The sequence below is a fragment of the Andrena cerasifolii genome, chromosome 6 (assembly GCF_050908995.1).
Source record: "Andrena cerasifolii isolate SP2316 chromosome 6, iyAndCera1_principal, whole genome shotgun sequence".
Taxonomy (NCBI): Eukaryota; Metazoa; Arthropoda; class Insecta; order Hymenoptera; family Andrenidae; genus Andrena; species Andrena cerasifolii.
The window spans coordinates 16,701,222-16,713,353 of record NC_135123.1 but is presented as its reverse complement, the minus strand read 5'-3'; the positions used below and the strand labels follow the sequence as shown (position 1 = coordinate 16,713,353).

At 38.8% G+C, this 12,132-nt stretch overlaps 1 protein-coding gene across 7 annotated transcripts in view; it reads right to left on the bottom strand.

Moving 5' to 3' along the window:
• The window catches only part of Mp (collagen XV/XVIII-type protein multiplexin), a 325,990-nt gene that overhangs the window by 27,998 nt on the left and 285,860 nt on the right, over window positions 1-12,132 (bottom strand). For 5 of the 7 annotated variants that reach the window (XM_076813590.1, XM_076813591.1, XM_076813593.1 and 2 more), the window contains exon 6: window positions 4,659-4,745. The exons of the other annotated variants lie outside the window; for them this stretch is intronic. In XM_076813590.1, the coding sequence (XP_076669705.1) occupies window positions 4,659-4,745 (87 nt within the window). The remainder of the gene's footprint in view (window positions 1-4,658; window positions 4,746-12,132) is intronic. 7 annotated transcript variants of the gene reach the window in all.

The following is a 12,132-nucleotide window of genomic DNA, read 5'->3' as shown; positions in this document are numbered from 1 at the left end:
TTTTAAGTGGAATTGTTTAAAGCAGTGTACAAACACTGATAAAAGAAATTACATGGAAAAAGTGGAAATAGAAATGCAATGTTCTTTTTTATAATTAGAAATAAATTTGAATCCCTTTAAAGAATCTTGCACAACGAACCGCTGATTTACCCAACAGCAATTCCTGTTTGATTCAAATAACGATGGTTTGAAACTTATAATTCGCAGTGACATGTCTGTTCAGTTTCAAGTTAAAATTCACCAGAAAGGAGTTTTAGATTTTCGAAGTTACTTTGCACGTAGCAGGCGGAACACAGACTCCCCTTCAACAGAATTGCTTGACAGTAGTTGCACTGTGGACGAGCACCTTGTTGCGTTGGAAGATAAGGGCATTCGTATTTGATAACCACTATGTGCAGCAAGAGCAACTGCAGAGTACTGAAACATTACGAAGTATAACTGCACATACTTTGTCTGGTTAGAAACATTAGCTTTCAAATTTAACGAAGTACGTCATGAATACGTGGATGAAAATTGAAGAAAACATGCACTTTATTAGAATATTATAATCGGAAACGAGTAGAACTAGGGAAGGATTCGTAATTTCAAACTGGATCACTTGGTCTGACCAATATGTGGTTATACTACTGACAACTTCGTGTTGGATAGTTAAACATGTTTCTCCTGAATAATTGAACCGATTAAAGTACATAAGAGCCGTTTATTTTGAAAGTGACCTAGTCCATTTTTATTTAAAGATTTTTTACATATAAATTTTTTATACTAACTTCAAGTTGTACACGTTACTAAAGTCATATATTTGCAAAACTGCAAACACTGCTGCAGTTTGGCTATAATGCACATAATTATTATAAAGTTAGGCAATTATTCCTGGTACCTATGTAGATTCAAGGTAACTTTGCTTTGCATTCCAAACGTCCTGTTTTAAAAATTGTGATGCTTAAATTATCAATTTCGGTGAAACATTCAAAATTAAAGAGAGCGTTTGCGGTCAAATATAATAATTTAATCGGTACCTTTGCTTCTCGACCATTTCTTCAACTAACTACTTCAGAATCGGAAATCAATATAAATGCTGATATTCATGTTTCGTAATTGAATAAAGTCGATTCGTTCTGTTTCTCGATGTGCATGACACAAGAAACTTCGAAAAAGAAAAAAGTCAATCGCAATCAGGAATCCTTTCAACAAAGTCTTTCATCGGTACCGACGACCAAGGATCAAAATCCTTGACGCATCCTGCCCTCGTGGCCAGCAGGACAAATCCAAGTCAATTCCAGTTGGCAAGTTTCACTTCGGCAGACCTGGATCGTCTGGTCTAATTGCAAACGCGAGTGGTTACGTGGCAAGATTCGAAGTTCGTTCTTAATCTCTTTCCTTCCCTCGCTTTCTTTGTCTCTGTATGTATCTTCGACTTTTTCTCCCGCCGATTCCCTGCCCTCCGTATCCTTCGAACTGTCTGTTTGTATATTTCAATCTTCTTGCCCCATTCTGACACGCTCAGCCACCCATCCATCCGCGCTCCTTCCCCGATCGCAATTCCTTTGTGAATTCCACAACGAACCACTCGATCCCTTGCTCTCTGTTCATCATCTACACACAATCTCGAAGGAAGTCAGGGCAGGAGAGTCTAGATCGAGGAGCGTGTTCCAAGGGAAACACCTTTGACCGAACAGCGTTTTGATGAACCCGTTTTCGAGTCGACCTGGCCCCTTGACGATTTACTGCTCGCTGATTTCATTAGGATAATTTGATTCCTCCTCGATTCAGCGGGATCAGCCTGCCGTGCTTCACGTCCAATCATCGAGGCCTTTATTCTTGGAGACTTTGGGCGTGATACTCTGCAATAACTTCAGTCTAATCTCTAAGACACGTTTAAGTGAACACATGATCCCTCGTGTGGACTGTGCAGTCTTGTTGTTTGCGAACAGAGTTAGTTGTTCCTGAAAGTATTTCGTAATTTCCTACGTAATCTCGGTCGAAATTCAATGAAGTACCACCAGACCTCTTAGGTCTACGTTAACTGTAATCGTCGAAAGATTCAATAGGTCGAACAAGTTTTGGGAAGGGGCTGGCCCCGGCTGTACAGGGTCCCAGAAAATGGAAAAGTGAAGAAAAGGGAAAAATGAAGAAGAGAGAAAATAAAAAAGGAAAAAATGAGAACGAAATTTGTTTATTTGATTAAAATTAAGAAATAAAGAAATTAGAACACAATTTCTAATATAATAATATTATAATCTAATGCTATTACTGACATGGCAATAAAAACAGTCATATATTTGAATATGTATTCTTTTATTTATTTTATTTTCTGTATTATTGTTTTGTTCTTATTATCCCTTTTCGCGATTTTCTTGTGAAAAGATGTTATGCTTTTTGGCCGTTGAGAAATTGTTTGGGGCCCCAAAATATTTGTTGCACCCGGGTCTCTTTATATTCAGTCCTGGGAAGGGGTAACGCGGTAAAGAAGTGCCTCAAACTTCGTTTTGATTAAGAGGAAGTCTAGTAATGACAGCGGAAAGGCTAGAAGCTTCGTGAGAAACAGGAGGCATCAGGTGCAACCGTCGATGCAAGATCCTGCCAAAATTGCCACGATTGTTCTCCAAGTATCCGAAAAACTATCCCCATAAAAGGATTTCCACGTTTCCTTACGAATCGGGCAGGCTTCGAGGAGATTCTTTGTGGAACATCGAGGCGCCGTATGACTCAAACTACTCTGAAGAATCGCAATTAAAGCGTTTTATATGTGGGGCTCTTTGTAAGTCCCAAAGAAACATCGAGCAAATGGATCGCGCACTTAGTGCTCCAAGTTAGTTGTGGATTAGTGGCCGTTAGTTCGCTTTCCGACTAATGAAACCGCTAATTACACTGGTAATATTTAAACGATCCGCGGAATGTTGGAGAAAAGTTGCTTCTTCGTTTTATTTTTCGAAGAATTCACTTTATTTAAATTTCAAACGCAAACTGCTATCATATACTTCTTCGCTTATTGTTATCGAGTTATTAGTAAAATGCGTGGACATATATAGATAAGATATTTTTCTTCTACCTACGACTATGCATGTGTGATATAAGAAAATGCTGAATTTTCATTAAGAATAATTTGTTTAATTATAATTTGTTTTCTGTCCACGCATATTATTTATTAATTTACCATTAGTAATGTGGATCTGTTGTGTATAATAAAATTTTATCACGATGCTTCATTTACGACGAAATTGATTCCGAACATTAATCACGCATGTCGAAAGTTTCGATTAAATGGATTTCAGTATGTACAACTGCCCCAATTAATACCAGAATGCTGCAATATTTTTATATTTGTTTCGTTATGTAGGTACGTATTAGCACGTAACTGTGCAATAAATGAATTATTTTTTATTCCTCCCACTGTAAAGCGTCATACAATTTCCTCTTATGGAGTTGGAACATATTATATTAAAATATATTTCAAAGAACACAAAACAAATTCCAAGCTCCAACATGAAAGAAATAGGTTTTAAAAGAGGTGATTAATAAACAGACAAAATATTCACATTCATTTGCACAGTATTAATTCTCTCTTTTATAGAGAGTAATTCTTTCTGGCACAAAATACTTATAAATATTTATAAACATTGGGGAAGTCAAAATAAACTTTTCATGTTACCCATCTGTCCGTCCAATTCATCCTGTTACAACTGCACAGTGACAATTTCATCTACTAAAAAAACAATCAATTTGACCATTGAACGACCGAGAAGTCAGGCCAGATTAGTGTCTGTTCAGTGGTCTATACCGTTAAATCCGTTTCACCGAAACTCAACCATCTGCACTGATACCCAACTATATCATTGAAATCAATTTTTTTCGGAACAGAGGTGTCGTATACAAAAATCGTACCAATTTTTGGATATTGAAAATATCGTTAAAAAAAATTTCGTCTAACAATAAAATGACATGGCCAACAAAATATCGTTTAGACACATTAAACTCAGCGAAGAAAAACCGCCCCTAATGGTTGAGAGGTTTAATATTGAAATACAGCTAAACACAGAGACTTACTTTTCGTCCAGGTCCACCACTAAAGGCCCACTTCCAATAAAAGAACTGAAAATCGAAAGCCCCCGGCAAACACAGTTTTATTCCCAAAGCGTTAAGTAGGATTCCACCCTGGCCGGCGATGAAAAAGTCAAACGACCTCGGGAACGCGAAATAAATTTAATTAAATCTCTTTGCGCGTTAAAGCAGCAGTTGTTATCGAAAGTTGCACGATCAAAGCCGCGTTGAAACGCGAGTATCTGTTTCAGCCGGCGAAAGAAGCTGAGGGTGGCGCGTGTGCAGTCGTTCCTGCAGCTGCTGTTAGTGCGTATGCAAATGTTAGTCACGATTACGAAGTGCAAACACTCCTGTACACATCACGCGTGGAGGTGTTCAGAGATTCCTCCGTTTCATTCGAACTTAAGCTCGATTTTGCTGATAATTGAATGTTATTCTTTCAAGCTGGCTCAGCCGGGACGCAGCGCCGAGCTCGGTATCTCGTTAGCCGGCACAGGAAACTTTCTATTAATCCAATCAAGGGTTAGTCGGGGCTTGTTGCTCGCTGGGAAGATAATTATCCAGCGCGCACTATTGTCAGCAAGCGTTCACGGGGGATGCAGTTTCATCTTGCAACTCACGTTTATCTTATTAATGTCAATGTCCCCCGAACCGTCGATCAGCTCGAGATTGGTATCGCCTGAGCCGGAGTCCTCCTCTTGGTCGAACTACAAAAGAAATTTCGCGTTAGCGCCCTGGGACTTGGGTTACAGTCGGGATTGATTTTCTCCCTTCAGGGATCCGCTGTCGCGTTTCACGCGATGTGCATCGTGACGTAAAGTGAACGTTGCAGGATTTATGATGGTGCTGAGAATTGTTGTTGATCCTTTAGTCGAGCTTCCAGAAGGAGAATTCCAGGTTGAGTAACTGGGAGTTACTACTTTGTTATGCATCAGCGAAAGGATTGTTAAATGGAGCACATTTCGGTATAAAGTATTAACTTTTGTGTTGTTGTTAGTAGATTCGCTTTGACGTTAATTTTCATAGGGAATTAAGAATGGTTGATCGGTAAACGGGCGAGATCTATCGGGGCCTTTTCAAATGAGACACTTTTTTGAGCCATCACAGGTATTTCAGATATGTTGCAAATTCTTTCTTACTATCTTGATTAAACGAATGATATTTCATTCAAGTGGATATATCTCAAGTACCAGGCTATAGAATAATAATTTAGTAAGAGGAAGAAGGAAAGGGAGGAAAGGTTTATATTCCATTACGGAAAGGAAATAAGGAATAATTGATACCAACGAAAGAGATTAAAAAATATAAGAAGAGAAAAAAGGTCGGAAGAGAAATGAAAATAAATTAACCCTTGTACAGGAGTTGGCTGCATCTTACGTCGGATGCGGGGTCCATTTTGACCTGTAACTCCAAACGGAGCTTTTCCATTACATTCCCATCTGGGCACCATCTGAAACGCTTATCATTTTCAAAATTTTTGGTAATTAAGATGGGTCAAAATGGACCTCGTATCCGCCAGGCGAGGGTTATCATCCAGGCCTACAAACGAGGAGTTTCAGCGAGGAATACAGCAGAAGTAATTCGTACAAAAATCCTTCAATTATTATCGGGAAAGCAATCCACGCGAGCCGCAAAACTCACCCGGCTAACGAAATGCGTTGTTGCTGCGCCAATCACGGTAGGTATTAAATTATTCGTGTTTAGCGGTTTGCTTTAAACGAGGAAATCTAAGTGACGCGCATTCATTTAGCGGATTCACGCTAGAACGAAATAAAAGGGAAGTCAAACTTCCTATTGAAATTAGAAAATAATCCAATTAAGCGTCCCGCTGTAGCGCGCGTCCGTGTGTGCGCGTGTATAATGCACTTTACATAGCATTAGCGCGCTCTCGCTGTCATCTCGTCCACGTGCAAGGGGACCGGAACGAGCTTAATTAATCTCATTCCAGCGATTTCTGATCTGGCGGGCCCTTTTCAATTATTCAAATACCAAAGATACCGCCTCCATTCCGCGCGGGTTTCGTAGGAACGCTCTGAAGAGCGGTTTGTTTAATCCTGAGGGGTGGCTTAAAATTCATTAATATTTCGCGGAGGCATTGCCATAAATTCAATTAATCGAACCGGATCGAATACATATTTATCGAGTGGGGTAATGTACAAAGTAACTGTCGAAGCTTTCTTTCTTTCTGACTTCACTTTCTCCGTTCATGTTTCTTTGCATTATTTTCTTTCAGAGCTCATGCCTACCTGTTAGGTCTGAGACCACATATATTATCGGGATTTTTGAGGGTAAAAACTTGAAGACTTCTTTTAAATAAACGGTAGTGTACTCGAGAGTATATATTTCAAAGTTCTTGTGGTTTTTTTTGCAATGCAATGTATAAATAAATAAAGGAATTATATGCGATCTCCTGGCAGCGTTTTTTTATTTAAGCACTTTACGGTGACCACTGTAGATTTGACCTGGTTTATCAGAAATAAAAAATGCGACCAAATGTAGTTAGTATATTAGATTATCTAGTGCCCGATCGGGGCTTTTTTAATTTCGTTGCATAGTTTTTATTTTACAGATGTATGTAAAAATGAGAGCGATTCTGTGGCGAAAGTCGATACTTTCGCTGCGAACAGTGGTCACCGTAAAGTGCTTAAATAAAAAAACGCTGCCATAATTCCTTTATTTATTTATATATTACCTACATTGCAAAAGAAACTATGAGAATATTAAAATATATTTCCTATACACAACCGTTTATTTAAAAAAGTCTTCAAGTTTTTCCCTCCAAAAATTCCGAAAAGACATGTGTTCTCGGACATCACAGGTAGTCATGACTCTTTAAGTGTTACGTAGAATTATAAGGTATCTACAGTGGTGGTTAAAAGGTTTAAAATTCATACTTTTACATGTCTGCATAATTAACTTCATACTAGGCTTTCAAGTTGGTACAACGTTGGTATTATATTGTTACAATTGACTTATTCTGGTAACTCTCTTAACCTATAAGAAGTAAATTTTAGGATATAATTTTTTGGTACTGCTTTAATATGCTTTATACTGTCTTTTGCCCGCTACTGTACATACTCTGCCGAATAGAAATTTACGATGCACACGATTAACATTTAATCACGGTGAAATTGTGATTGAAATCATGAAGAAAGATCTTGTGTACTGTTTATACAATGTAGATAGTCCGCATACAAATTGTGCTCCAATTCGCTTAACCTGTTCAATGAAAATCGATTGATTTTTATGTCCAGATAATATCGAGTGTGGTAATTATTTAACGTTCCAAGCTGTCGTATTATAGCTTCCATTGGTTTATTTATGAGGGGGTGGTCTCAACTGCGGGGGCTTTGAAAATGTCGCGTGGAAATGTGGAATGGTCTGTGATTTCGGGATGTAACAATTATCTGATTTTGTTATTGAAAATGAGCCGTTTCTCCATAATTGATTTAGTAAAACATATCAGAAAGAGCAATCATTTCAATTAGCCTAATATTTACATGAAAATAGATGAAGGAACGATATGGAAACAAAGTACTTGGTACGTTTTGAACTTTTCTTCAACTTCCTTAATCCAAGATATTTTCAATTTATTAAAAATATTACTTTTGGTCCCGCTTTATCATGTAATCGATATCAAACATGCTCGTATCTACAAACAATCGAAACAATTTGGTCCATTAGTAGTGACGTAATTAAATCGATAGTGTACAGTTCATTAATGTCTCCAAACAAATAATATTTAACATTTACCTATCTCACGTGATAATTTTGGAAATGTCGTCATCCAGCTTGACAGCAAAAAGATAGTGAGTCGATAAAATTTTTGAATTATTTTTAACCAGAAATTTGTTTCGGATTTGTGGAGCTCAGTAATCATACACGTATTGGCTTGACGTGCATGAGAGAATTTCTATATGATGTCATAATAATTTATGTCACGCGTTCACGGTGTCAGGAGATATTTCAATTTTGATTGAAACAGATTTATCTCGTTTCGCGTACGCGAGCTCGAGATTTCGTATCTTGTATCAATTTGTGTTTCAATATCCAAGCTAATCCTAAAATATAATCCACGCCAGAGTCGATATACATATGTACGTACATATGTAGATTGTCGTGTATGCAGAAATGGGAATTTTGCAGTTTAATTTCTCCACTCTTTCGACGAATTTCAAATACCAGTAGAGTATAACCAGGTGGCACGCTTAATTCTTTCACTTTATGAGTTGACTGTTTTGTAGGTTTCCCTCCATTATATTCTACCACTTTAATCTCGTTAGTAATTGGTTTAATAATTGCTTCTTCATAATCGTTTAGTACATTTTTTTAACCCTCGGTTGTCACACCTCCTTTTTCGAACGTAGTTGTCACACTGGGTCAATTTGACCCTACCTCAAATTTCGACGGCTTTCACACACGCACTGGCGCTTCCACTCAGTCGGGAAGTATCTCTATTTGTAGAGGATACATGGCAATACAACTACACGACGCCAGGAGTATAATTCTTAATGATGCCTCAAAGATATTTGTTCGCAAAGTCGAATTCCGGGTCAATTTGGTCCAGTTTAACAACCGAGGGTGGGTTAATCATTGTTTTCTTTTACTCAAAGTGGGTATAATTCTTATAAGCATCTACTGTATTACATAATTACGGTATCTACTTGAGAATTTTAGAGTTTCACGTACAGATATTCCTTGATTATGATAAAAAGCCACCAAATTTCCTCGTTCCACCCTAAACATACTCAACTAATGAATATGAATGAACTTGATATTTACCACATTGAGAAACACTTAATAAGCTTAATTCCATATATCCTCTTTCTAAATTGCTATAATATCATACAAAATTTTGCCTCGCCCTTTGCGCCCAAGCAAGTAAAAATGTAGACAAATGAAACATTCTTAAACTGATCACAAAAGCACCGACGGTGCCTCCAGTTCTTCAACGATCCGAAGTTTCCGGCCCTGGTTCGCTGGAGTTGTTTTAAATGTTTCCGAGTTTCCCGAACGGCGATGCCTTATCGATTCCGAGCGGCGCGACCTGCTTTTTGCGGAATTACCTCTGGATATCGAAAAATCGTACCTTTGAGTGCCGCGCTCTCTCTGGAGGAGAGGAGCGCCCTCGACCCCGATCTATCACGCCGAAATCCAAAATACTCGACGACGCGACGTCGCGCCGAGACAAAATATCGCCGGCGCGATATCTCGCGAACAGGGGCGAGGCATTCGTCAGACGATAGTTCGCCGGGAGTTCGGAAGGACTTGTGATTTTTCACGCGGAAATTCTATGCCCGCCCGTTCGATTTTCGCGTATCCGCGGGTGCGCCCATTTTTATCAGATTTACGCTGTGCTCCTGGCGAAAGCCCTGCGCGCCTCTCGAGATAAAAGGGGGCAACAGCTTCGAGAGAAGTACTGTGCGCTTTGAGGGGCTCGATTGTTTGTGAACGATTAAATTCCACTGGCAAAGTAACGCATGTGCCCGTAATGCAACAGTTGAGAGGCGGGGGGGTTGAGTGGGGGAGGGAATGGGGCAGCGTTACTGGCTCTTGTGTTTAAATATAGGGCAAATAATAATTATACACAGGACATTGGGAAGGAGTAGACAGTACGCAATGCATGTGCATAGATTGCACAGTGCATATAGTGCAGTGGCTGACAGACGCAGGAAAGGTAGAGAAGTCATTATTGGATACATTAGGTACTGGTGTTTTAATATAGGACAAGTAATAATCATAAACAGGGCATTGGAACGAAAGTGATAACTGAACTGAGCGAGAAATGTTAGTAAATGTGGGTCGAGAAATCAACCCCTTCAGAGAGATGCATGTACACATTTTTGGTTTGGCGATAGAAGTGATTTATTTGCTTCCACTCGTCGGTTACAGTGTAAAAACAAACGTGTGTGTTGTCGTTTGTCACGTAGTAAAGTGAATGTCCCAATTTCTGCTCATTTAAGAGGTTACTCGTCAGAAAGAACTCGTTAAATCAATAATATAATGAAATACTCGTTCATTTTCACACTACATACGATAAATAGTCGAGCAATTCACTTGCAGTACCAGATCGAAAATCGTTTGAAAGGTGTTAATCTTTCGACCAATTTACTACACATTTGTCATTCAATTTAACGAGCTTACTGCCTATCCTATAACTATACAGCCTATTTTTCCTTAACACTCTGTATATACAGTATTGGAAATATTTATTACATTACTCGAATATTAAACACGTCATCACTTAGGTCTCTCTTATTATTAGTAGGTACCTGTTAGGAAAACATTATTGCAAAAATGTGTAGCTCACTATCTTGGCGAAACTGAGTACGAATCATTTTATCAATCATATTTCTATGAAAATCCTGCGTACTGCGTAAATTTGAGAGGGATGCAAAAAATATTTCCAATACGGAAATGTAAATGTAAGAAGTTTAATTATAAGAAGTAGCCTTAAGTGTAGCCCTAGTTACTTTACGCGCAGGTGCTTGGTTTCAGGATAAAATCTGCTTGTAAGCATGCATATGAGCGAAAGGGTAGTCGACAGTAAAAGAGAGATTTCGCGAGAATTGGACTGCGAGGTGCAGTCGTAAAAAGCGCGCGCACTGCGTAAAAAGGGAGCTTAGAGTCTCATTTAATCGTTGCACATACATTGTTGGTTTACTGTTGACTCGTTATAAACATATATTCCTTCACACGTTCCTCTATTCGTCCAAACTCCTGTCCTTACTTTTGCTACCTTCCACGCTACTTTCTTCCTGCTAATAAAATAAATTCGAAATAACGAATGCGTACTATCAGGGAGCTGAAATATAGCGATATCACGCATCAACACGTTCCGTACCAGGTGGGCCACCGATGGCCCACGATTCTTATCAGAGGTGAAATTTTCATTGAAAGAAAAAAGAGAATTCTCCATTCAGTATAAAAATCAAAATGAAACTAAAATACAGCTGAAATTACGAAGAATGTAATACAACTACTATTGTTCTATAATTCAAGAATCTACTTCCCTTGATGCTCGAATAGAATTAATTAAAAAAATTAATAAACTTAAACTGCGCGTGCCACTAGTTAGTTATTGAATTACATCTCAGTCAACCTAGTATCGAAGCTTGTACACATGTACATACCACTTCCTTCAAAAATGTAATTTAAAAATATAATCACAGACATAACCAACGTCGCTGAAAACACCATGTACCTTGCATTACTGAACAAAGCTAGGCAACGATTGGTTGTTAAGAGATGTAAAAATCCATGGAAAGCTTTACAACTTTCTATTGAAAGTTTCTTTGAGCTGAAATAAAAGAAAATCTACTTTGGCACGATACGTGTTAATAACAGCTTACTATCGTCAGCTCGTACAACAATCTGCCTCAAGCTTAGTAAAATGATTTCCATGTAGCACTATCCACCACCAATTATCTCCCCGCATCGAATTCACGTTGCATCACCATAGAAATTAATGGAAATTCAGGTTGCCACGCTTTATTTCAGTTTGCAATCAAGACTTGTTATCGAGGCAAAGGTAAATTAACGCGGGACAGAAGAAGCAGGTTCCTTGCAATACGTAACATCGCGAAGGGATGTGAGAATTCCCCTAAGCGCATACCCCGTCGGAGCAATTTAAAGAATTTTCTTTTGTCTATCCGTCGGCGCGTTAAATATTTTCATTCTATTTTTCGCCGCAGCGAAGTTCAGTGCGCGAATTCATTCCTTGGTAACCAGGGCGTAGTGGAACACACAGGGGGATAAAAAAAATTACGGGTGGGGTGGGCAAAGAAGGCACACTAGAGGATTCTCGCTTTCTCCTGTTCACAACGATTTGAAAATGGGGGCGTGGAGGGCGCTGAATGCCGGGCAAAGCGCACAAAACCGTGCGAAAGAAGCCGTCATAAAAGTTTAACAAACGAATCGCACGTTGTATCTTTTAATTGCTGCGTGGCTCGCGCGAGATATGACGCAACACGTTTTATTCCCGATTCGAGAAAGAATTTAAGGATCGCTCTTGATGGAGGCTTGTAATTTGGAGTTAAATTATGTTTTACGAGGTAAAAGCTTCATTCGTGGGGATTCCTGTGGATTTAACCC